The 25019-nt window shown below is 31.6% G+C and overlaps 2 protein-coding genes across 2 annotated transcripts; one reads left to right on the forward strand and one right to left on the reverse strand.

Annotated features, from left to right (window-relative positions):
- Nucleotides 1–2586: 2586 nt before the first annotated feature.
- Nucleotides 2587–6503, forward strand: LOC133316119 (anthranilate synthase beta subunit 2, chloroplastic-like). The gene is made up of 8 exons (XM_061517830.1): nucleotides 2587–2764; nucleotides 2870–3027; nucleotides 4036–4106; nucleotides 4244–4281; nucleotides 4428–4538; nucleotides 4658–4757; nucleotides 4937–5072; nucleotides 6248–6503. The coding sequence occupies exons 1-8, from the start codon at nucleotides 2617–2619 to the stop codon at nucleotides 6347–6349; spliced, it is 864 nt and encodes a 287-aa protein (XP_061373814.1). The 5' UTR covers nucleotides 2587–2616; the 3' UTR covers nucleotides 6350–6503.
- A 5730-nt stretch (nucleotides 6504–12233) lies between these two features.
- Nucleotides 12234–15032, reverse strand: LOC133316113 (probable xyloglucan endotransglucosylase/hydrolase protein 28). Its single transcript, XM_061517824.1, has 4 exons — nucleotides 14690–15032; nucleotides 14447–14547; nucleotides 13706–13914; nucleotides 12234–13076 (listed from the first exon to the last, which is right to left on the reverse strand). The coding sequence occupies exons 1-4, from the start codon at nucleotides 14871–14873 to the stop codon at nucleotides 12560–12562; spliced, it is 1011 nt and encodes a 336-aa protein (XP_061373808.1). The 5' UTR covers nucleotides 14874–15032; the 3' UTR covers nucleotides 12234–12559.
- Nucleotides 15033–25019: the final 9987 nt, after the last annotated feature.

Consider the following 25019-nt stretch of genomic DNA (forward strand, 5'->3'; position numbering starts at 1 on the left):
TTTATAAGTTAGATTTAATTATTAATTTTAGTAATTAGTGATTAGTACTTATTAATTATTGTAATAAGTGAAGAGTGATAATTATTTTTTAATTAAATATTAAATTATTATTTTAAAAATCAGTGAATATCAAATTATTAAATAATTAAATTTATTAATTAATACACGATAATTAATTACTAACATTAATAATCAGTCATGAAATTAAAAATTAGTAATTACTACAGTTAATAATTAATCAATAATTACTTAAATTAGTAATTAATGATTATCAATTATCAAAATTAATTTTTTTTAAAATTTAAAATCATTAATTATATTAATTATAGTAATTAGTGATTTTTAATTTAGGTTCATGTTTTTCTACAGTTACTATATATAATAAGTTATATGCAGTAAGCCTAATACGTCGTCGTTTTGGGATGTAAATTATGACGTTTTTGTAATGTTAATTTATTTCAGAGTTATTATAGTCTTTATAATTATAATTTTTTAATCTTTCAATCTTAAAACAACGTCGTTTTAGAAATAAATACAGATAACTTATCTGCATTAACGGCATAAATATTTTTCTGTTTTAATTTTGATTTAATAATAATGATTATGCATTAACCAATAGTTTTAATTATTTAGTAATTAATGTTAGCGAGTGAATGTGAGGATGTGATTATGTGAATATATTGTAAAAAGGAGAATGTAAGAAGATTGGACCAATTATGTGGCACAATTTAATTGGCGGTATTCCATTTTTTAATTTAAAAAATAAAAGTAGTGTCTCATAGGAAAACTTTTAAAATGCTAGGAATTACCAAATTTTTTGGTGCTCCTTTTTTTTTTGTTGATAAAAAAATTACTCTTAAACTCTTTTTTTTTTTTTTATATTTTTCTTTCAATCGCTTTTATTTTTCTTTTTGACAGGAAATACCATGCTCTCAGAGCGGTCATAATTTTTTATTTTTATTTTGTTTTCCTTATTAATAATAATTTTTTTTAATTTTAATTTAAATCACAAATCAATTTTATTTTTTTATAATAAAAATAAAAGAAATTATTATTTTTTAATTTAAATCACAAATTAAATCTTTAATTATTTTTTATATTAAATCACAAACTCAGAACTCAGAGGCTTCTGGATTTAACCACTCTTATAATATTATTCTTGCAAATTTAAATTGTGTTTGTGAGAAATAAAATAAGTCAAATGAGATGTCATTGCGTAGATCTTGAAAAGTTATGTGGAATAAAAAAAGAATTATCTGATTTGGATACCCGAGTCAAAAGTTATGGCCTTAAAAAATTTTAGGATTAAATTGTTAATTTTTTTTTTTGAAAAAAAAAATGTGACACGTGACAACACCTGATTAGTGATGCCTAAATTAGGCGTGATTGCCTCTTGACGTCTAATTTAAGCGTGATTGGTAATGCCCAATTGAGCATGATATTGTGCAATAAATGTGTAATTATTTCTAAAACTTCATAAATTTGTAATTTTTTAAGGAAAAAGAAGAATAATGTTGTAAGAAAGTTATTAGGTTATGTTATAGAGATAGAGATTATGGGACCAACACTTGTTTTAACAAAAAACAAAACAAAACAAGTGTTGGTCCCACAATTTCTATCTCTATAACATAAATTAACAACTTTCCTACAACATTATATTTCTATTTTGTAATTTTTTATTTAATAAACAATATATCAATTTTTTTTTTGCCATTTTTAAGTAAAAAATAACTCTGCATTCAATATTGTAACCGTTTGGATATTAAATAAGTCGACAAGCGTTTTTTTTGACAAAATTGTATAGTAAAATTTAATTTTTTGAAACAAAAAACTTATTATATTACCTTTTACAACTTTGCATTCAATATTGTAACCGTTTGGATATTAAATAATTTGACGAAAGTTTTTTTTTGTTATATAATAATAGGGATAGGATATTGTGACACCCAAGTTATGTTACACTCATGTGACACCCAGTCAATCTCACCGTTAGATCGCTTATGTTGATCCAACGGTTATATTTATTTCCATCTTTGTATGGTCATGATTTCCCAAATTTAATATTTTATATTTATTTCTACCTTTGTATGGTTATGATTTCTCATATTTAATGCTTTCACTTTAAATTTGGGAAATCATGACCATACAAAGATGGAAATAAATATAACCGTTGGATCAACATAAGCGATCTAACGGTGAGATTGACTGGGTGTCACATGGGTGTAACATAACTTGGGTGTCACAATATCCTATCCCATAATAATATAATAAAATTAATTTCTTAAAACAAAAAACTTATTATATTACCTTTAATAACTTTGCATTCAATCTAGTAACCGTTTTGATATTTAAAAGTCGGCAAAAGTTTTTTGTTTTATATTTGTATAATAAATCTATCTCCCTTTTTTAAGACAAAAATTCAACCAAGGAGTGAATGATCATGTGAGTTAAAAAATCAATCTCTCTCTCTCTCTCTTTCCCAAATTCCTATGTAGCTACGTAAGCATAATAATAAAATAATAGATGTCATTTTAGAAGCTATTTAAATGGGATACGTTCATTTTTACAATTCATCCCAATCCACAGTGTTTAGTGTGATCATCACCCTTCATTCTCATGGCTTCGCTGTCACTCTCATTCTCTCACTCTCTCACTCACTCTCACTCTCGCGCTTCGTTTCTTCACCCAAACCCCTCTCTCTCCTCCAGAGCTCACCATTTTCCCCGCTTGCTCCACACTCTCACAAAACCACCCTCTTCCTCAAGTACTCCATTTTTTCCTTTTATTTTTATTTTTTATTTTTTTGGGTATATCTCACTCTTTATTTTTTTCCTCGAGATTTTGATGCAAAATTTGATTTTTATTGCAGATTTACGTTTATTTGCTCAAGGGGGAAATGGGTTCGTGCCAAAATCCACTGAGGGTGTCTTGGAAGCGAATTCGAACTCTCCCATCTTGGCTAAGAAGTCCAACAATCCGATTGTTGTTATTGACAACTATGACAGCTTTACCTATAACCTTTGCCAGGTTCCTCCGTTTGCTATTTTTTTGGGTTCGCTTTTAGTGCAGTAATATTATTTGTTTTGGATGAAAATTATGGTATTTTTGTAATTTTAATTTATTTCAGAGTTATTATAATCTAGGGGTGTCAATATAGGTTTTGACACGCGGGTCGACCCGCGACACGACACGAAAATTTGGTTTGGGTTGACCCGCAAAAAAATTCGTGTCGTGTTCGTGTTGACCCGTATTTTTTTAAAGTTATTTTATTTTTAATTTATTATTATTATTTTTTAATTTTTTTAATTTCGATCCATTTTTAATTTTTTTTTTGTCAATTACCGTTTTGACCCTTATTTTGCGTGTTATTCGTGTCGTGTCAACCCGCAAAAAATTTGTGTCGTGTCAGTGTTGAAGATTTTGACACGAATAAAAATTTATGTCGTGTTAGTGTTGATGTATTCGTGTCGTGTCAACCCGTTTTGACATCCCTATTATACTCTTTATAATTATAATTATTTAATATTTCAATTCTAAAACGATGTTGTTTTTGGAGTAAATGCAGATAATTTATTTTTATTAACTCTAGAAATATTATTCTGTTTTTTTTTTTTTTAATTTCTTATTGATGATCAGTTTCTCAAAATTACTTGTTTGTTTTAATTTGTTTTCACTGTTTGGTTCGAGATGGTATAGTAGGTTCATTCTTTTTCTATCTGTGTAATTTGTTACTGATGTTTAATTTGTCAAGATTTTTATTTGGAAAAAAATCCCCTTTTTTTTGGGATTAAATTTCTCTGTTAAAAATCCTGGGAGTTTACTAATTAAAAGAATTTTAGAATATCCAATTACTAGAATTTGTTAACTTTGTTATGAGTTTGGTGCAAATTAGTAGAAGTTCTTGCAGCAAGGTAGAGAAAGAGAATAGAGTTGAGTGCTTCATATAGAATGTGTTGTACTTGTACATCTGTTAACTTTTACTGGTTGTTTTTGAAAAATGGGTATATTCTAACATTTTGTTTATTACATTTGAAGTATATGGGGGAGTTGGGATTTCACTTCGAGGTCTACCGGAATGATGAGTTGACTGTGGAGGAGTTAAAAAGGTAAAATTCTTGTTGATGATTATGCATGTCAGACACATTGTTATTCATGAAGCAAGTTGTGGATGCATACATATTCTTTAAGGTTCCTGATTCAATAAGCTATTGCGTGTTTACAACAATTCTATTTTAATTAATAGGAAAAATCCTAGAGGAGTGCTGATATCACCTGGGCCAGGTAAGGCATCTCTCTATATTTTTCAATTATTTTTCATTTTCTAAATTTTAACAAATAGTGTTATACATGATCAGTATTTATATATTAGATAAAGAAAATGAAAGAGTAGAGTAAAACTGTTATATACAATTTCCCCTCCTTAACAGGTACACCTCAAGATTCTGGTATATCTTTGCAAACGGTTTTGGAACTTGGGCCAGCTGTACCTTTGTTTGGTGTGTGCATGGGTTTGCAGTGCATTGGAGAGGCTTTTGGAGGTGAGTCTTCTAAGATATTTTTGGTTTATATAAGGGAGTGTAAGATTTCCTTCATATATTTGTGTTCATCTTCCGTTTTGTTGGGCAATTACAATACTGTGTGCCTGTATTCTGTGCAGGGAAGATTGTCCGTTCTCCTTTTGGTGTCATGCATGGAAAAAGTTCTTCGGTGTATTATGATGAGAAAGGAGAAGATGGATTACTTGCTGGTTTACCAAAGTAGAGATTTATTTATTTTATATAATTTTTGAGGGTGTATTATCTGTTGCTTGTATTTTTTAGATAGAGTGTCATATAATTGTCTGTTGGTTATGTGTTCAGCTACTACATTCTCTTCCCTCTTTACTCTTTCTTAGTTCTGACATTATTTTCACCTGTTGCCTTGATATCATTTTCAGTCCTTTCACGGCTGGTAGATATCACAGCCTTGTAATTGAAAAGGAGAGCTTTCCTGATGAAGAACTTGAGGTAACAGCCTGGTCAGAGGATGGTCTTATAATGGCTGCTCGCCACAAGAAATATAAGCATCTCCAGGTAGCATCTTATTCTTCCTGCAGGCTGCAGCACTAATTGTCTTATCCGGCACTAAAATCAACATTCGATAAATGATAATTAGTTCTACTATTAGTATCAGTGTAAATTAACTTGGTCTGGGTGTTTTATCTTTAAGAATACATTAATGGAGCATAAAGAATATTCTATTATGAAGAGCAAATAAGTTTTGGGCATATGTACTTCAATACTTGATGATTAATTTATCAGATTGAAGCATGCATATTCTGACTCTACTTTGGCAAAATGGTGTGGTGTCAATATAGGAGAGGATAAATTCTCATCTTTTTGTTTCTTGGGAATTAAGCTAGAAAAGTTTCAGTGTCCTTCCCAGAAATTGAGAAAAATAGGTTCATTCTTGATATATGGTTTATTTGATATCTTGCACTAACTATTCTTCCTTCTAGTGTGTTGTGCCATGCCTCTTTTCACTAGGAAAATGATTATTTCTTTCAATATTTGTTTCAAGCATTAGGTCATATTTTGTAATTTCTGAAATATGTAGGCATGTCTGCTTTCATGGATCTGAATTTGGGGCTTTGTAGAGATTTTTGTGTGGTCTATTATGTTTAATATTTACTTTATTACCATTTCTATGTTCAATATTCAACTTGAGTTCAATAAAAAATTAAAGGATGAGTTATTTAATCATTAAGTATGTGTTAAGTTTGCCCAAAGAAATTCAGAATTTAGAATTTCCTGTACTCTCTCTCTCTCTCTCTCTCTCTCTCAAACATACAGTATTTCTGTCAGCTAGCTTCATAAAGTACATAATTCCCAGTATAACTTCTGTTACTTACTAGTAATTTTTCTAGGCTAAACAGAATCAGTTACCTGTTTTGTCAAATTGAGTCACCTCCTCAAGTAAATTTTTCTTATCATTAATACATCTTTGTCCCTGATTTTTCAACCCTTTTTACCTTGTGTCTTCTACCCTTCTCAGTGTTTATAGGTTGAAAATTAGTATCATGAAGAATAGGAAGTGCAGCTACTTTGGTGGTTTTAAGATCAAATTAAATCTTACCTAAAACATTCCTAGCTAGCAGTAGTAGTTCTGTTGATTTGAAGTTCATGCATTTATTTTTTAACTTGCAATTGTCTCCATTCTCTTTACATATTATCAGTGGTGCTAAAGTTTCACTCCTTCAAAATTACAGGGGGTTCAGTTTCATCCAGAGAGCATTATAACCACCGAAGGCAAGACAATTGTCCATAATTTTGCCAAGCTTATAGAAAAATGGGAGGCCGGTGGTTCATGAAACAGTATTTCATTAATGCTGAACGCTACTTGCACCGTAGGACATGAAGGAAAACGTTTATTCCCTAAAATGTACAAATAATTGCTCTTGTTAGCTACATTTTATCTTGTCTTTCGTATGTGTGATGTTTTATAAAGTCAGTTACCTTTGTCTATTTTATCTAGTGGAATGCTATTTAATATGACCAAACTTGTTTCATCCCCTTTACTAGATTGCCCGAACTGAATTAGTTGGATCTCATATAAATAGAGGGCAACCATTTCATAACAATAAAAATAATAATGATTCATGGGTAGTCAAAGAAAAATTAGTTTTGGAAGTAATTGTACACTTCCATTATATTATATGCATTTAACAAACCATATAAGTTTTTACAATTTTTATGTAATTGCTTTCGTACGAAACAACATTTTCCTTTTATTTGTGTATGTGTACATTAAATGCAAATGAAAGCATAAAATGGAGACAGAAAAGAATGGAATTGGGTTGCCTGCAGTTCTTTAAAAAAACATTAAAAGATCTGAACCATTATAAATATCTTATTTTATTGCAAAATTCAAACTATAAAAAGTGCAAATAAAATGTGATCCGAATGTATCAAAGCATCTAATGCAGTTACTTTTGTAACTGCGGATGATCCTTATCTGAAACACATCATCTAATGAAGTTATTGTTATATGGTTGTACACAGAGAGAGACCCTAGCAAAGGAGGGAGTTTAATGTGCATAATGGCCAAACGAAAGAAAAGAAGAATGACCAAGAAGCTACAGGCTTTAATCACATCAACCCAATACAAATTTCATTATGAGTAACACGAGTTACAATCAACCCAATACAAATTTCATTATGAGTAACACGAGTTACAATCAAAGCCTTATATTTGATGTTTAAAAATTCATTTGCTAAAAATTATCAAAAGAAATTATATATGAGATTTTTTTTTTTTAAAAAAAAAAAAGCAAAAGTGTAAAAACAAAATATACACCCAGATAATCTTTTAACGCAAAAGATTGTTTTAACAATGTCGGAAGCCTTCACTTATGAATGTGACTGTTCTAGAATGGAATTTGATGTTAGCAGTAAATTTAAAAGTTCAAATGAACTTGGAGAAACGTTTGCTTTATGAGAATCTTTTCCTCTTGGGAGAATATGGAATTGGTTTCATTTCAACTTTCAAGTTGGCAGTAGTTTAAGAGATTTTCATTTCATACCAGCTGGGGGGGGGGGGGGGGGGGGGGGGGGGGGGGGGGGGGGGGGGGGGGGTGGGGGGGGGGGCGCAGTATTTGGCACAGCAGAAATTACAATGACAATGATTAGTGATTCTGGGATAATTATGAGTCATGTAACCTTCCTTTTAAGCTAATGTCATGCTTAACCCGAAGGTGTAGCTCAGTTGTTGGTAGTGGACTGAGCTCCAAGCGTTCGGGCTAGTGGGTCTAAAGGGCATGGAGTTCGAACCAAGGGAGCCGCACTTTGGGGCCAGTGGAGAAACCGTCATCACTCCAATCCACGAAGGGGATTAGTCCTACCCCGAAGGGGTGGGAATACCCTTGGGTTTACTCAAAAAAAAAAAAAAGCAACCGCAACATAGATAGCCCTTTGCTCCCTTGTATATTTTTCTCATTTTTTATAATGTCCACGGAGGAAAACATTTCTTTGTTACATGATAATCCTCTAGTTTATCATGTTAAATATTGCATGGATTATATAGTTAATAGCATGAATACTTAGGTTTTATGTTGAAAATCATGGAAATTGGATTTTTATCTAATATATCTTGTTCTTATTGGTTTTGAAGGCAAATTAATACAAATTTGAGCAAGAATGGATTTATAGATTGAAGTTGGAATTGGAATATCATTGTTCATCAAAGAAGTTAAATCTACACTGGTGAAACACATTCAGATGTTATTTAACACGTTTAAATGTGCTAACTATTGAGCAAAGATAAAGGAAGTTTTTGGATGAGAACATTCAAATGTCATAGATAAACATTCAAATGTTAAAACATGAAGAAAAATCTCTGTTGGAGCGCGTTCAAATGTCACATCCAACATTTGAATGCTCTAGCATGAAAGAAATCACATGCCAAGGAGCGTGTTCAAATGTTATTTCCAACATTAAAATGCCATCTAACAGGGGGGAAACGCGCTGATCAACATTTGAATGTCGCTGTCAACATTCTAACGTGCAGAGAGAAGGACTTGGCTGATTAAGAGCGCGTTTGAATGTTGAAATCAACATTTGAATGTCCTGTGTCAGAAAAAAAATTCAAGATTTAACGCGTTCAAATGTTGATTTCAACATTTGAATGTCCAGTTGCGATGCAATTCATATTCAAATTATAAAATCATCCAATTGAAGATATGATTGGAGATTTCAGTGATGATTCCATAAGATCCTATGGGAAATTAAAATATATGGTTTCTTCACTATAAGTAAAGGGTTCATTCAGAAACAAGAGAGCTTTGGAACAATTGGGAGAGAGAATTCTACATTGAAGAGAGAGAAACACGTTCTTCATGCTTTGGAGCATTAGGAGTGGGTGGAACTCACAAAGACATTGGAAGAATTGAAGATTCAACTGCCATTACACCAATGGAGTTTGGGGAATTTTCTTTATCTTCTTTTGTTTTTGATTTTGCTATGCTAGGCTAGATTTTTATGTAGTTAAGGGTAGATGGAACTCGATTGAATTCTTATGTTTATGAATTAAATTATATCTGTGCTTTTCCTTTTTTATAATTAATGAATTTATCTATGTTTAATGCTTTCTATCAGTTTGCTCCATGTAGATTGATTTAGGGGAATTGTATGACAATAGAGATTTGGTGCATGAACCTTGATTTGATAAATTCATCATAATTCTTGTGATCTAGGGATAGATATAGGGTAATTATGCAATCTTTAGATTCTTGTTGTTAATGCATGTTTTCTTGGGGAATAACCGAAAAACTAGAGTTCTTCCAAAATCACATAGAATTAAGGTAGTAAGGGATTGAGCTTAATTACTTTAGAGGAATCGATTGGCATTATATTAAGGGCGAGTACTTGATTATTTAATCCATGACATAAGAAGAATATTGAGGGAATTCGAAACCTTACTAAGTTATTTCTTGATTTTCAAAACAAATTTCTTTTTAATAGCTTGTTTAAATTCTGAAATTGAATGCTACTACTTGTTTTTATTTTCTATTCTCTTCATCTCAATCTTAGTTGTCCAACTAAACCGCGATTAGTGAACTAGTGATTGAAATCCAATCCTCATGGGAACGATCTTGTACTCAGTCAGTGGCGGATCTAGGAAATTAATGAAGGGCAGACACTCAATAAGTTCAAGTACATATAGATCTGGGTCTGGTCTGGAACGCGACCTAGCTACCGGCTGGCTGGGTCTGGTTTAGATCTAGATCTGGACGAATTGCGACTCAACTGGACCGATGATAGAGAAAGAAGCAAATGTTCCAACTTCCAATAACGGATATTGAGGTTTGAGAGGAGATGAATCAGTATATAGATACAATTGATGGGTCTAGAATAGAGCTCTCTGCTGTTAGGTGTGGATAATGAAGGTGGAGGAGAAAAAAAACTCACGAAAAAATAAAATAGAAGGAGAAAAATTAAATTGAAAAAACTTGAATTTTAAGAGAAACACATTTTCATATTTTTGCATCAGATTTCAAGGGTGGGCACTTGCCCCCCTTCTCATACACCTGGATTCACCTTTGTAGTCAATACATTTTTATTACTTTTAGGATCGGTTCATTTGTCGAAGTCGCAACATTACATAAAATAAAAAAAAAACAAAAACTTCTGCTTACGAAATTTTAAATAGAATATCAATGAAGGCATGTTTCAGGTTGTGTCAGAGTTATGTTTCGTATCCAAGAACATGAATATTTAACAATACATTCGTCAGTCACACTTTAAAGTCACGGCTAGAATGGTTGGTTCAGAATCTCGATTCAGTTTGTCGTTTTCTGCTAATGTTTAGATTCCTCCTATGATAATTTTACCTGAGTTTCCTTATGTAATGTGTCAAAATAAAAAAACACAGGGTTTCCAAGCAAGTAGAGATGACTTGTGCCAATTGCTAAGGGGTACTCCTAATTTATCTGAATTTATTATTTTCTTTTGAGAAGGGTGTTTATACCCTTTCAAAAATTGCTTGAGTTCTATTATGAAAGATTAAGATTAAGATTGAGTTTTCCCAACAACTTGAGTCTTAGTCAAATGAAAATTGATAACTGGGACAACAAATCAAATGGGTAGAAGAAAAAAGGGATAGCCTGTGATTAAAAAAGAAAAGAAAAGAGAGAGCATGCCATTCTATGCCCTAATTTTCTGGAAACTAATTGTAAAAAGCAACCTCTTCAATCACATCATACATTTTAGCTTTGAGCCTTTTCCGGTGGGGGACGGGTGTTAACTGGGGAAATTTTATTTTATGGCCATTGCTTTTTATGTGCTTTGAAGATTTCTCAGGTTAATACTTGATAACAAAAGTCAAATTCATATTGATTCTTCTGGTTATAATTGCTTGTCTTATTTTTATTGATTCTTCTGGTTATAATTGCTTGTCTTTTTTTTTATTTTTTTTGGATACATTATTTGTTTTATCAGGGATCCAATGTCTAATGCATTGTTGGTTGCAGTCCTTTATTACTTTTTGACCTAGCATCAATTGTGTACATTGTTTCCTTAAAATGGGTGTTTGGTTTGGTACAATATACGTTATATTTCTACGTTTCTTCTTTTCCTTTTTAAACAAAAATAAAAATAAAATAAAAGGGAGAGAAAAAAAGGAGGTATATTTATGGGTTTTATAATTCTCATTTAACATGAGAAAATCAAACCCCTATATTTATTTCTCTTTATTTTTCCAAAAAAGAAAAGCGTAAAGAACAAGGCACATCCTTTAGTATTTAATTAATGAGTTTTATAAGAGTTATCTCGTAGAAAAAGTGATCGTGTAATGTTATAGAGATTCGTTTTGCGTGCCATAATTTTTTTTTTTTGTTCAAAAAGTGTGGGCCCCACAAAATATTGTGTGTGTAAAAAACTTTATTGTGTCATGTTAAATGACAAATGCAAACCCCTTAATTAATCTAATTAACACAATAGTGCACCGCATTGCTTTTTAACAAAAGCTTCTGCTAAAATTTCCCTATTACGAAGAGTTGGGGATATTTTGCAAACTAGTGTTATCTCGGTTATTCACGATAAATATGTTGGATTCCGTTTAAGTAAAATTTTATGTTCTAAATTTTTGTAAATGTAAAAATTTTTCTTTTCATGATAATGTAAATATTTCCTGTTCAAACAAGATTATATCCCATAAAAAATTCACGTGATTTATCAATTTTGTTTTTTTTTGTTATCGCTCGGTTCATTTGTTAGTTACGTGTTCCGAAATTATCATCAACACTAAAGGATACGACATATTTTATCAAATTGATGATGAAGAAAATATATTTTCGAAGATGCTAACTAGGCTTTAGGTAAGGAAATTTATTAAAATCTGAAATCCATAAGCTTTTACTGAAATTCTTCAAAATCAACTCAGTATTATACATTTTCCCCCACTTTAATAATTCAGTCCTTTATATTTAACTTTTCTCCTTGATAAAATTACTGTCAAGGTATCATGCACCAAAACAAAACATGAGAAAGAGAAAATTGAAGAAAGAAACTTAACCAGTTGCAGCAACTCTACTGTGTGTCTGTGTCATTCTTCAGCTTGACTTAGGATTCCAATTAAGATTTGATAAAATGACAGGTATGTGTATGTGTATATTACCACATAAACAAGATAGGTATGTATATCTGGACAATCATGGACAGAAGAATAAAACAATAGAAGTTTTATATATATATACCTTACATTTTATAAAGAACTCAGGCTAATTGGCTAAATAATTTATTGAAACACTGAGGTGTGGTCTAAATACAGAAATAAACAGATTCAATTTGTAAAGCATAAGACATGAATAACAAAATACCTGGGAACCCCTAAAGGTATGAACTATACACATACCCCACCAGAAAGAACCATATCAAAACTATCATATTCGGGAACTCTATGCCTCTCTGGCTCTCTCTCTATATATACCAAAAGGAAAGGAAAAAGAAAAAAAGAAAAAATATCAACCCAGGTAACAATCAAACTGAATCAAGGATGAAAATATATATCTTTGTACGGAACCATCTTAGAATGAAGCATCTTCTGCCTGATTTCCTCGGCTGTGATGGTCAGGCAGAAGATGGTGTCGTTTCCCATGGTGACGCCGGCCACTACCGAATGTGACAGGATCAAATTTTCTTAGTCTTTCAGCTTCATGGGGATTGATCACACACTCTGATGGAGGGACTTGATATCTGAGTTTGTCATAACAGTAAGAGTATGTCATGTGCTTCTTCCTGAAGTTCTCCATTTTGATTCTTTGTACTGGTGCAACACCAGAAGGAACTGCTTCAAAACTTTGAGCATTGTCACACTTAGCTACAAGCTCAATGGGATCAACCGCACAACCATGCAAGACAAGGTCAGAGAACTCAGCAACAAAGGGTGCATACTTGTAATTTACTCTGTATTTCCCTCCATTGGTAGCCCAATCAGATGCATCCCATATTGTGGCATACAAAGTCATTGGCTTAGAAGGAAAATCTCCTCCCATAGATTCTGTTCGTTTAACTTCTCTAATAGGAACATTATCTACATAAAATCTGCACAAGGAAAAACAGGAATACACGATTATGAAAACAAGTAAAACCATAACAAACATTAGAAAGTAGTTATTCATAAGGTTAAATAAGAAGAACAAAAATCCATAATAATTTTCCTTATAACTTCCAGATATTATATAAGCAACATTTGAGTCTCCATCTGCTAACTATAGTTAGTAATTAAGGAAAGAAATCAAAGAATATTAATTACCAATTCATGAATTTAGGTAGACAAAAATAATTATCGAACCCTAAAAGGATATGTAATATTTAAGCATTAGCTATGTTAATATCAGATTTTATTCATTCTCATTAAGTAACCACCAATGCATCAGCTGTAATAGCATTACTATTATAGGGGAAAAAAACCGGTTGTTTGATAAAACAAGGGGTTTAGTAAAAGGTAAGAAGAAAACCAACAACATCTTTGAACATAACATCATCAACCCATCGACAAAAACCATCAAATTACTACTTACAAACAAGGGATCATAGAGTGTGAAAGACGAAAGTAAAAATTGAGAAAAAAAAATTACCATAACAAAGGAGATGTAGATATATGGTCTAGTGTATAAAATTCAAAAGAGAACCAAATATAGTATGTAGGGGGGGTTCAGATAGACACTCACATGATCTGAGAATCAGTCCAGAGAATACTGTACTGATGGAAATCCTCCGCAGGATCAAACCAGAGACCATATCTTTCCTCTCTGCCTATGCTGGTACTTCCATTGCCATAAACATTTGTCTGAATCCTCCAGTCTTTGCCTCTAATATTTCCCAAAAACTCAAAGTCGATTTCATCATGGTTCTTCTGGAACATGTCACCATTCGACATCTGCAAACACAAAATATGATGTAATAAATTATTCTTATTCCATTTTTCTGAATAAGTTAAAAATAAAAACAAAAAGACATAAACACTGAGGTTTTCTGGTTCAAACAATTGAACTTTTTCCAATTAAAAAGTCATTTAATTTTGTATAAAGTTTTAAAATTTAGTCTCCATTGGCGAACTTGAAATTGAAAACTACCTGATTTATTATTAAATCACAAAAAATTTAAAAGCATGCCTCAACACCTTACTGGTAAAACAAAGGGGGGAAAATAATAGATAAAAAAGGAAGAATATATATATATACACAAAGCTTCATTCGGAGGGGTTGATCAGACTAGCTCAGTAGAGATTAAGCTACTGGAGTGAAGGAGAAATCTTGATCAAACGGGGGTAAAAACACATGTACACTCTGTGATGATGACGAATGATTAAATTTCTAAAATAGGATAATAAAATATAAAAATAGATTTATGAATTTTTTTTTACAAAAATGTCATTTTTATTTAATCATCAATTTGAGCCAATTACTCACATAAAAGGCAACCACAACACCCGCAGTGTAATCAGCAGGAAGCTTAATCGAAGCACTGAAATACCCGTGAAGGTAAAGATCATGAGACACAAACCCGGAGCCTGCAAACACAATTCAAAAATGGAAAAACCAAAAAGGTCAAGACTTTAGACAGAAAATCACCATCTCAAGAAGAATCAAACAACCCCATATAGATTGTTAAACCATAAATGATAACCGAGGAGAAAAAAAAAAGAAAAAGACCTGTTCTCTCATCAAGTGAAAGATGAACAGATTTTCCATCCCTATGGATGACCAAGTTATTGTCCCCAAACAAGGGTGTGTACCCTTCATCAAAGGGTATGATGGGCAAGTTTCTGGATGACCCGGAAGCCAAAACAAAAAGCATAGAGCAAAACATGAGCAACCCCATATGAGACCCTCCCATGATTGCTTCCTTGAAGTGATTTTTTTCAGTTCAGAGATAATGTAAAAATATAAGAAGTGGTGCAAAGAAGGTCGATGAAGAAGAAAGAGAAAGAAAAGGAACGAGAGACAGAGAGAGGTTTGGAATATCCCTACTACAGCTAGAAGCGATAGAGAGCCGAAAAGGGCTGGTTAGAGATAACGACACAGCGAAATGAAACGCTTATTTAATTGGCTTGAGAGTGTTGAGCTGTGTTCAAACGCATACAATTTTTTTGTTTTTTGTTTTCGAAAGTTTCTTTGAGAAAAGTGCTTAATTGGAGTCCTCGTTTTCATTGATTAGCAATTAAGAAACGTTAAATATATGAAAACTGAGAAATACATGGTGCCTGTGCTCCATGATTTATTGATTAATTCTCTCTCTTTGTTGGTCTGTTTTTCCTGCTTTATTTTCTAACAGTACGAAGACTTGTTGACTCACGCAGTTCTGTTTCTAACGTATTCCTCTGTGTCCCCTTCTACCTTAAGCCACGCTAATCTCCTTGACCATGTTTAATATATGACATTTGACATGCGAAAGCAATTATATTTTCCCGGAACTACCTTTAACAGGAGAGAAAATCTATTACAAAAATTAAAATTGAGAGTTGTTATATTTCTTCCTTGTTTGAACAATTATTAAACTTTATTTCTTAAATAATGTACACCAGGCTTTAAGTTTATATGTCAATAATAATAGCGCATGGTCTCTCATTCAATTATAAAAAATTAACTAGCTTTGATGATAGTATATGTTTGGGATAAAAAAAGAAAGAAAGGAAAACATGTTATCTATCTAAAATAAAATATCAATAAGAATCCCATACCTTTGTACTTGAATTTTTTTTTTTGAAAAAGAAGAAGATAGTTAAGTATAAATTTAGTGATTATGATTCACATTGCTTTTAAATTAAAATAATAATAAAAGCTTGAAAATTAATTTTTGAAGGCTTGAGAGAGGGATAAAGTGCCAAAACCCATAAAAACAAAAGTGAAAAGGAACAAATGGAGTAGAGTACAGCGGAGCAGGAAACCAGCCTTAATACAAGAAAAAGTACGAATGATTTAAGGCCAAAATAATCATATTCTCTAAACTTTTGGCACACAAAAAGGAGAACCCCTTTAATACATTACATTTTTTTATTATAATTCAATATATATTTGTACAAAAGGTTAAATTGGGAATTACAGCAGCTGGTTGCACTTTGGATGAGTCAATCGGAACCAACCCACAGCTCTTGTCCCCAAGCGAGTCATTGTTAATTTCAGATTTAGAAAGCCATTTATGCCCTTATATACCCTCACAATTCTACTGGCCTACCCTCTAGAAATTGCGTAAATGGGGATGATAGACGAGGGCATTAAGTAGAACAAAAATTTGAACGCTCCCAATCTCCGATCAATTAAACGAGGAACGGGAACGGCGTGGGCCAGCGTTCTAAAATTCGGCGCTCCGGGGATTTTGTCATGTGGTTATCACGTGACCATCAATTTTCTTTGGCGTCGAATTTGACGCGCCACCCAATCGAAACGCATGACTTATAATATAGATATGGTTGGGATTCATCAGCTTATAATATAAGCTATAATCTAACAAATTCCAAAGGTTATGATTTTTCATTATGTGGTTAAGCTTGGCATAATGATTCTTCAACTTCTCCTTTTAATCTCCTTTTCCTTTTGGCTTTAAAATGAAAAATTAATGTCTGACAAAAAATATCTTATCAAATAGATATTTTAGGTATTTAAATATATTAAATGTCTTTGGATATAAAATGCGTTATGTTTGGGTAGATACTAAATCACTATGACTTTAAATTTAATCTACTTTTTTTTATAAATATGTTTGCAATGTTAATTAATTATATATTATTACATCATGAAAAAGTTATTTATAATAATCATCATCATAAAAGTCATATTTTGACATTATAAAATGAAATAAAAATAATTATTAAAACTAAATAATATAAATTAATAAAAAACTTATGATAAAATATATAAGTTTGACAAAGGGTCTTGTGCTGTTAATGTCTGTTTAATTGTGTTTCGTATTTTTTTTAAATTGTTTTGTAGAATGATTAATGTTTTTCATTTTTATTTTTATTTTTATTTTTTAAAGTTAAAAATCAAAACATAAAATAATTATAAATTTTAGAATTATTTTTATAAAACAAGGTTTATCAAAGAAATGTTTTTATTTTTTTCTAGAAATCAAAAAATTATTTTTAAGAACAATATTCAAACAGTACGATGTTCGGTTTGCCTTGTTTTCCTAATATATCAACCTCCAAGGCCAAGTTGCTACTCGGTGCTTGACAGCTGACGTGACACGCTGTCTCCACGTCATCACAGAGTAGCCGTTGTCCAACTGGACCCCACCTTGCAAAAACCGCAATCCAAGGTACCCGTCATTCACGGAGTCAAATCCCCGTTAAAGCCTATGTAGCCGCGTCGTCTCACCCTTTTCCTTCATAACATCCGTCGAGAACGGCGTTACCTCTTTTTCACATCCTTCAAATCCTCGCGAGCGGGACCCAACTATCACGCGTAGCAATAAAATATTTTATTAATTGATTGATTACCCTTTTTCTTTTTCATTAATTAAAAGCGGATTTGGTAAGAGTAAAAAGTTGTTCCCTTTTTTTCCATCGTTGGGAAACGCACACCTTCATGGGAAAGGTACCAGCACCGAACGGTGTCGTTTCCACTATTCTTCTTGGCGCAGTTTAGATCACGATTACACGAATTACCTAACATGCACGATGAGTAAACATCGCTTCAGGGGGACACGGGGATGGGGAATGGGATCTATCGCACTGGATCCCAAGGTGCATAGTTGATTGATGACGCTGTATTGGGTGGATGACATGCACGTGAGTTTTGGTTGAAATCCCGAAGGTGATCAATCTCAGCCGTTGATCTTATGAAATAATTGTTCTCCTTCCATGCATGAATACGATATCACATCCAACGGCCAGGATTGCTCATGGGGCTAATTAGGTAAGGTGAATTGCTGCAGAAATTGAAGACACATTAATGTTGTTGACTTATAAACAGTAGCGTGGACCTCTCTGAAATATTCTCTCCAGACTTCAATTAATGACATATTAAGACCGTTAGAGAGAGAAAAAAAAAAAAACAGAATCCTATTTATATATCTTATTTAGTGATCGAAAGTTGCTAATGTTATTTAATTACAATAAAAATCATTAATGACAGACAGGTAAATCAAGAACGAGCTTTATTTGTAGTGCAATTTAAAATAATTTAAAATAATAATAATATTGAAAGCAAGGGATCACGGACAGGTTTAGTTGCAAGTTGCAAGCAAGTTTGGTGGACGGTTTAAGGGCACGTGAGGGAGAGGGAGACGAGGGTAATAGCAATAATGTGAAGGGATATATTTGTCCTTGTACCATAATGTAGGTTCAGAATCCGAATTTCAGTTGGTTGCCTCCGATGAAAGATAATGCCAAACAGAAACAACAAAGGGAGTGCAGAACGTTAAGGCATGTTTGTCTGGGGTCCAATAGTGCAACATCACAACTTATGAAGTATCTATACTTTAAAAATTTTGATGTGTCGTGTCTGACACTTTCTGACACTCTTTGACACTCCAACATGTTATAGAAATTCAAAAAAAGATTCGAATATTACGTTGTGTTAAGTTTTTAGTTCTAACTATTAGATTCATCGGATTACGAATACCATTTTATTGAGTTTAATATAAATATTTGGGATATCTTATATTTCTTTGTAAAAAATTGATGAATATTATAAGTTTAGTTTCACCTTTTTGTTAAATTATTGAATATTAAATATAATATATATTACATAAATTAAAAATATTATTTAATATCTAAACGTGTCTTAACGTGTCAAAATCTAAATTTTTTTAAAATTTAACATGTCAAAGTATTGTATCGTATCATGTTACGTGTTCCGTGTCAGTATTACTACATATGTCACAACTCACCACGCTCAGAGCCTGAAAAAATTTATAGTGCATGACCCACACATAAGTTGCCACGTCATAAAGAAAGGTCGCCCTCTATCCTTCGTCTCGCGGATTGCGGCACCTTTATTCTTTTTTCAGGAGTCTGTTCAGCCAATAGTCATTCAGCTCAGGTATTCTTCTGTGGTCTTGGGTCTATTCAATTTTATCCTGATCCATACGACAAATATGAGAAAGAAATTTTTTTCTACTCTATACATTTGTGGCCAACCTCAAACAGGAATTAATCTACACAGCCTCTTCAAATACCCCGTTATAAAATTCAAAATGCTGGTTAAATACTAATCAAGTAGTTATCAGATAAATGAATATATTTTTTTTTATATTCAAGTGTAATTATTATACATTATACTCATGTATTAGGCACTAGTTTTTTTTTTTTTTTTTTTGATAACATTAGGCACTAGTTTATGTTTCCCAAAACCAGTAATATCATAATCAAATGTCTTGATGTATGTATATTCATTTAGTACAGGATTATGTCATTTACATAAATGAAATACTATATAAATTTTGGCAAGAATGTTTGTGTTTTTAAATGACATAATTTATGTCATTTCACTCTCATAAAAATGTGTGATCTATATTTTTATATTTTTTTATCCACTCTCTCCTTTTTTTTTTTTCTCTAACTTAAAATGACATAACTTTTCTTCCTTTAAATGATACATATTTTTTCCATAAATTTTATACAAATCCTACCACATACATTCATTTTATCATAACGGTTTTTATTTAATGCGTTATCTTTACAATATTTTTTTGGCTATAAAATGAAATATTTCTTTATAGTTGAAATTGTGTATAATTTAATAAAAGTTGCCCTCCCCCCCCGAAAAAAGAAGAATTATAGAAGTATTAGAAAGAATAAGAAAATGGTCATATGATTTGAAGAAGTCAAAGCAAGCAGCGCTGATGCCTGGCGAACTCTAAAGCCCAAGGCAAGTTCACGAGGCGCTGATATTATTAAGGTTGAGTTGTAGGGTGAAAAGTTGCGCTCCTGACAGCTTACAAGCTTGCATCCGAGACACACAGAGTGGATTAACTCTACATTTGATATATAATTTTTGGGTTTAAAGTTTTTAAAATTATTTTAGATAATTTTATTTGATGTTTATTAAAATATACATAAAAAAATATGTGGAGTCTATGTTTTTCTTTTCTGTCACATGGGTTCATATGAATTTCAAATATTTTTTTATGTATATTTTGATAAACATTAAATAAATTTATCGCGAGTAACTTTATAAATTTTAAACCCACAATTTTACCCTTAGGTTAAATTATGTGTTTAATTTGTTTTAAATTTAAAAATAAAAAATTCAACATAAGTTTGTTAATTTATTTAAATTTATAAAACCTTCGAGAATTATCAAGAATTAAAAAAAAATTATTTAAATTATTAAAATAATTTTATTATAATTATTTAAATAAAACAAATATGATATAAGTTGGCCTATATATTTATAGAGAAGGTTTTGTAAAAAAAATTAAATATAACAAGAGAAAAATATTTTTCAAATTGTTTGAGATATATTTATCTCCGGTCAGCTCAAAACTATATCGTTTTATTTATTTATTTTTTTATATTTATTGATTCGCCCTTGAATGGTTATGATTTCTTTTTTTTCTCTCTTCCTTTATTACCATTGCTCTATCTTTGTACGGTTATGATTTAGTAGCCATAGATAAAGTTATCTCAATCAACTTGAGAAACGATAAGCCCATAACAATTAGCAAATAACAATATTTTCTTGTGTTGTCCTTTCTCTCATCCTCTCCATCTATCACTTTTAACAATATAACATGAGAGCTTCTATAATCAAATTAAATAATCTAGAGTTTGATATTTGCCGTCTTCATTATTCTACTAAATATTGTTGAGTTTCGTATTAATACATAGGTACGTGGGCTTATTTATTATCTATTCTTTAAGCCAAATGAACTCTTATATGAAGAGACATGTTACAACTTACAACTATAATATGTAAATTAAAATATTCATCTGCATACACCTAACAACTTAAGTTTTTAAGAGAGTCGGTTACATAACATCATATGTGTTATTTTTATGTCCCAATTTCTTATTGTTTTTCAACCCAAGTTACCATTTCTATGTCTGATCGGTTTTAAGTGAAATTACAGTTCTTTCTGTGAGTTTCTCTTCGATCTTTTGTGGTGGTAGATGCCTCTACCAGCACCAAAAAAGGTGGTCAAAATGAGATGATCGGCTGCCTCTCTGTCTCTCTCCTCAATGGCTAGAACTACACTCCTTAAAGCCACTTAGATGGGTCTAATAAGAGCTTTGGGTAGTTTATATTATGTAATTATGTGTTGAATTCCTAGCAATGCATCAAAAAAAAAAGTGGATATTCTTATAGCCAAAAAAAACTTACTACCAAGTATCAACCCATTACCTACCAGTATCAACATTTTTTTTCTCTTCAGATTTTTTTTAACATTTTCTCTTTTTGATCTAATGGTAATTAAGTAAGTAGTGGATTAATAATAAGTTTTTTTGGTACTAAGAATATCTCCGCTTTAAAAAAATAAAATAATAAGAACTACACGCCTGGGATAAGGGCAGCGACAGTTGCACTTGGCAACATATATATCCAAGAGTAATCATATCACCGTTCACCCATTAGATATCACCGATCCGAAATTTGACCTGGCCATCATTCAATTCAATGGAACTGATTTTGAGAGGGGATAAATATGTTATTGTGGGTATAAATTATAATGGTGGAACCACAAATATTTTTCTATGTGTTGTCCTTTTTCTCACCTTCCTTCATTTATTGTTTATTTGTTTTAATAATATGGTATTGAAGTCTCTATGATCGATCAAGTGGTCTAGAATTTAATCATCGTTTCCCCCATTTTTATAATATTCTAATTTTTTTTAGCACATGTGTGAGTGAATTTTGTATTATTCATCCTTCAAACTCAATTGACACTTGCATCAGAGAATTAAAACTATAATATAAAAATATAAAATATTAATTTATTCGCCACTTAAACTTTTGGGACAGGGATCACAACTTATAATCATTATGATAACTCGAATCAGTGGCGGACCCAGTAATTTTTCCTGTGGGGGCTAAATATTAAACATTTGTTTCTCTCTTCAAACATAATATATGAGAGGCTAAAATACGAATAATTAAATCTTTGTTCCTCTCTTCAACCACAATATGTGAGAGGCCAAAACACCAATTCAGAAAACATAACTTATAAATACCTCTTTTAACTTGTTATAGAGAGAAAGAAGGAGACAGAGAGAGAGAGGTGAAAGATGTCACAGTAAAATCTACTATCAATTTGAAAAAACTACACCTTTTCAACCCCTAAAATGAACATTTTTTATGCAAAGAAAACAAAGAAAAAGAGAAGAGAGCAAAGGTTTAGATTTCACAAAAAATATGTACTAATTACTATAATCTAAATAGATAATTCAAAGCAGACCCCTCTAATTTCTTAACCTCTTTTTCTATTTACTCACGGTTAGCCCAACAAGAAAAAAAGCCAAAGATAAATCAGAAGAAACAAATTGCCAAGAAGCACAATCATCAAAACCATTCTCCCCTTGACTTTCCTCTCTGTCACGAATCATAAGAAAAGGAGAGGGATCGAAAGAATAAGGTTGATTCTTTCATAAGACTCTCGGACTTCTTATTTTTATTCATGGATGAGAATATTTGTGCTAATCTAAGCATAATAAAAGTTGAAACGGTAAGTTTCAAGACGAGGTTTAAACTATAATTTAAGGGGAATGTTATATTTATAAACTTTTTTTTTAGAAACTCTTACAAATGACTCTGTGTCTGACCGTCATACTTTAATCAAGAGTGTATGATTGGTCATACTTAATGTAATTTGTAAAAAAAAATTTGTAAACAAATCTTCCCCCATAATTTAATGCTAATTCCATATGCTAATTGTTACCACCAGGTATGTGCCAACAAACAAGCACCACGTAGCTAAAAGAATTTGATCTAAGAGAAACCATGTAGTTCTATTAGTGGTCATTGATACTCCCAACATGATGAAATCTTAAATAAACCTATTTTTGGTTAAAGCAAAAAAAGACAAGAAAGTGCCAATCATGGTACTGCACTCTTTCTCATTCTTTTTTTGTTTTGTTCATTTCGTTAAATTTCTTGGAGGGAGAAAAAATGCAATCAAAGTTAGAGGGGTTTCAATAGATATAGGACCTGAGAATATAAAGAAGCTCTATAAACTCTTTGCGGTGGGAGAAAACTACTTCACATTAAAGGAAAGAAAAAATGGAGATTTCTTGCATTATACTTATGTTAAATTTTTTTTTCTATGTACCAAAAAAAAAATTTCTTCAAATTTTGAGGGGGGCGGCCGCCTACCCTAGCACCCCCTCTGTCTGCCCCTGACTCGAATAGAAAAAGTTAAGCTATATTTGAAGTAATGTGTACCCAATAAATATATTATACTATTTTTCATATAAGTAACTAGTATATGTGCATAATAAATCTATCGTGTAAAGAAAAAGAAACTGGTTTTATCTTCTTTTGGGTAAATCAGAATCATAAGAATTACCCGTTTGATTAACGTCCATTATGAGTAAACATGTATAAAGACGCCAAACGATCCATGTGCATATTGGATAACTGCGAATTATCTAAAACCATAGTTGCGTCCTACTTTCCCAACACTCATATCCTAGACACCATGGCATTCACATTATAAGGTATTATTATTTCTTTCATATAATATAATGGTTACTTTATTAGCTCGGATGACCGTTGGCGCTAGGAAATGAGCAATGGAGATAAGAGCATGTTTCGATCTTTTCCACTATTATTTTTGAGAGAGGTTAATTTAAAACTATAATTCTGGTATTCATCTCAAATTAGACTAGTCGCGATGAACTGATTAAAATATATCCAAAAAATAAATAAATACAATGCTCACTGTACTTCGTCAAATTTTTTTTTTTTTTTTTTTTGAATCTTTTGATCAATATAATATTGATGTTGTTTATATGTAACCCAAAATAAGGTTAGCATTCAGCATCGAACCTAACATGTTACCTTCCCCTAGCTTTTTGCTACCAAACAAGCAACTCGCATATAGGATATCTAGAGAAAGATAAGCCAGAGAGAGAGTGTGTGTTCGTGTATGCAGCATAAAGCTCACAAGGTTATATAACTATGGCATGTTTTTTTGTTTTTTGTTTTTTAGTAATTAGAATTCATTAAAAAAAGAAAGAAAGAGAAAGTACCTTTCGGTGCAACATAAACTTGTTAAAGTCAAAAATTGTGAGCTTACGCTGCAACCCGTGCTACTGATAAAAATAGTCAAAAATTGTGAGAATGTATGGCATATAATATAGGTATGCCGTATGCGCCGAAAAAAATATTAAAATAAAATAAAATTGTAATACTGGTTTGGCGTATTGGAAGTTCATGCACTCCGACTGTCAAATCCATAATCGATGTTTATTCCATATGACAATACAGAATAACAAAAGAAATGCTTCACTGCTGCCAAAGATCAGGCTCTCTTTTCTTAAATGAAATTAATTAAACATAGTCAACATTTTTTACAAAAAATTAAGGAAAAGTTCAAATACTCATGTGGTTTGTTTTTGAATCATTTATCTTTTTTTTTTTTTTGACAGGAGAACATGCATATCACATCAAGGAGCACACAATTTTTATACTCCAAAATCGCTTCAAAACTTAATTATTTCACTTAATCAGAGATCGATTTGGAGTTAAAAAAATAAATTTTTTTTTCTAGAAACCATTTCCTCACTTAGACAACGCCATTAGAAACTCGAATGACAAATTATTGTTTTCATATGACAACTCCAATATTGTTAAAATGTCACGCACATGGATTCATTCATAGTACAATATTATTAAACTTGAATTGATCACTGACTCATTTGGGGTATTGGACAATGGATCACTAATTGAATTAAATATATATAATAATACGCGATAAATATAAAATTAGAAGCTTTATAACCAACAAATAAAATAAGTTTAGTGGTAAGTGTTGCAAATTTCATTCCTCCTATTGCAGCTTTGATCCCCTCCATTGGCACTTTACAGATATTTTACACGA

Source organism: Gastrolobium bilobum, unplaced genomic scaffold, assembly GCF_033153095.1.
Source record: "Gastrolobium bilobum isolate Gb01-03AN ecotype WA unplaced genomic scaffold, APGP_CSIRO_Gbil_v1 utg26468, whole genome shotgun sequence".
Classification (NCBI taxonomy): Eukaryota; Viridiplantae; Streptophyta; class Magnoliopsida; order Fabales; family Fabaceae; genus Gastrolobium; species Gastrolobium bilobum.

Excerpts from the sequence above, each read along its gene's own strand:
- LOC133316119 (XM_061517830.1), top strand. The coding sequence starts at position 2,617 with ATGGCTTCGCTGTCACTCTCATTCTCTCACTCTCTCACTCACTCTCAC. Across the intron at positions 4,107-4,243 it reads ACTGTGGAGGAGTTAAAAAG|GAAAAATCCTAGAGGAGTGC; the intron begins GTAAAATTCTTG and ends TTTAATTAATAG. Across the intron at positions 4,758-4,936 it reads TTACTTGCTGGTTTACCAAA|TCCTTTCACGGCTGGTAGAT; the intron begins GTAGAGATTTAT and ends TATCATTTTCAG.
- LOC133316113 (XM_061517824.1), bottom strand. The coding sequence starts at position 14,873 with ATGGGAGGGTCTCATATGGGGTTGCTCATGTTTTGCTCTATGCTTTTT. Across the intron at positions 14,548-14,689 it reads TTCACTTGATGAGAGAACAG|GCTCCGGGTTTGTGTCTCAT; the intron begins GTCTTTTTCTTT and ends TTGTGTTTGCAG. Across the intron at positions 13,915-14,446 it reads GTGTTGTGGTTGCCTTTTAT|ATGTCGAATGGTGACATGTT; the intron begins GTGAGTAATTGG and ends TTGTGTTTGCAG.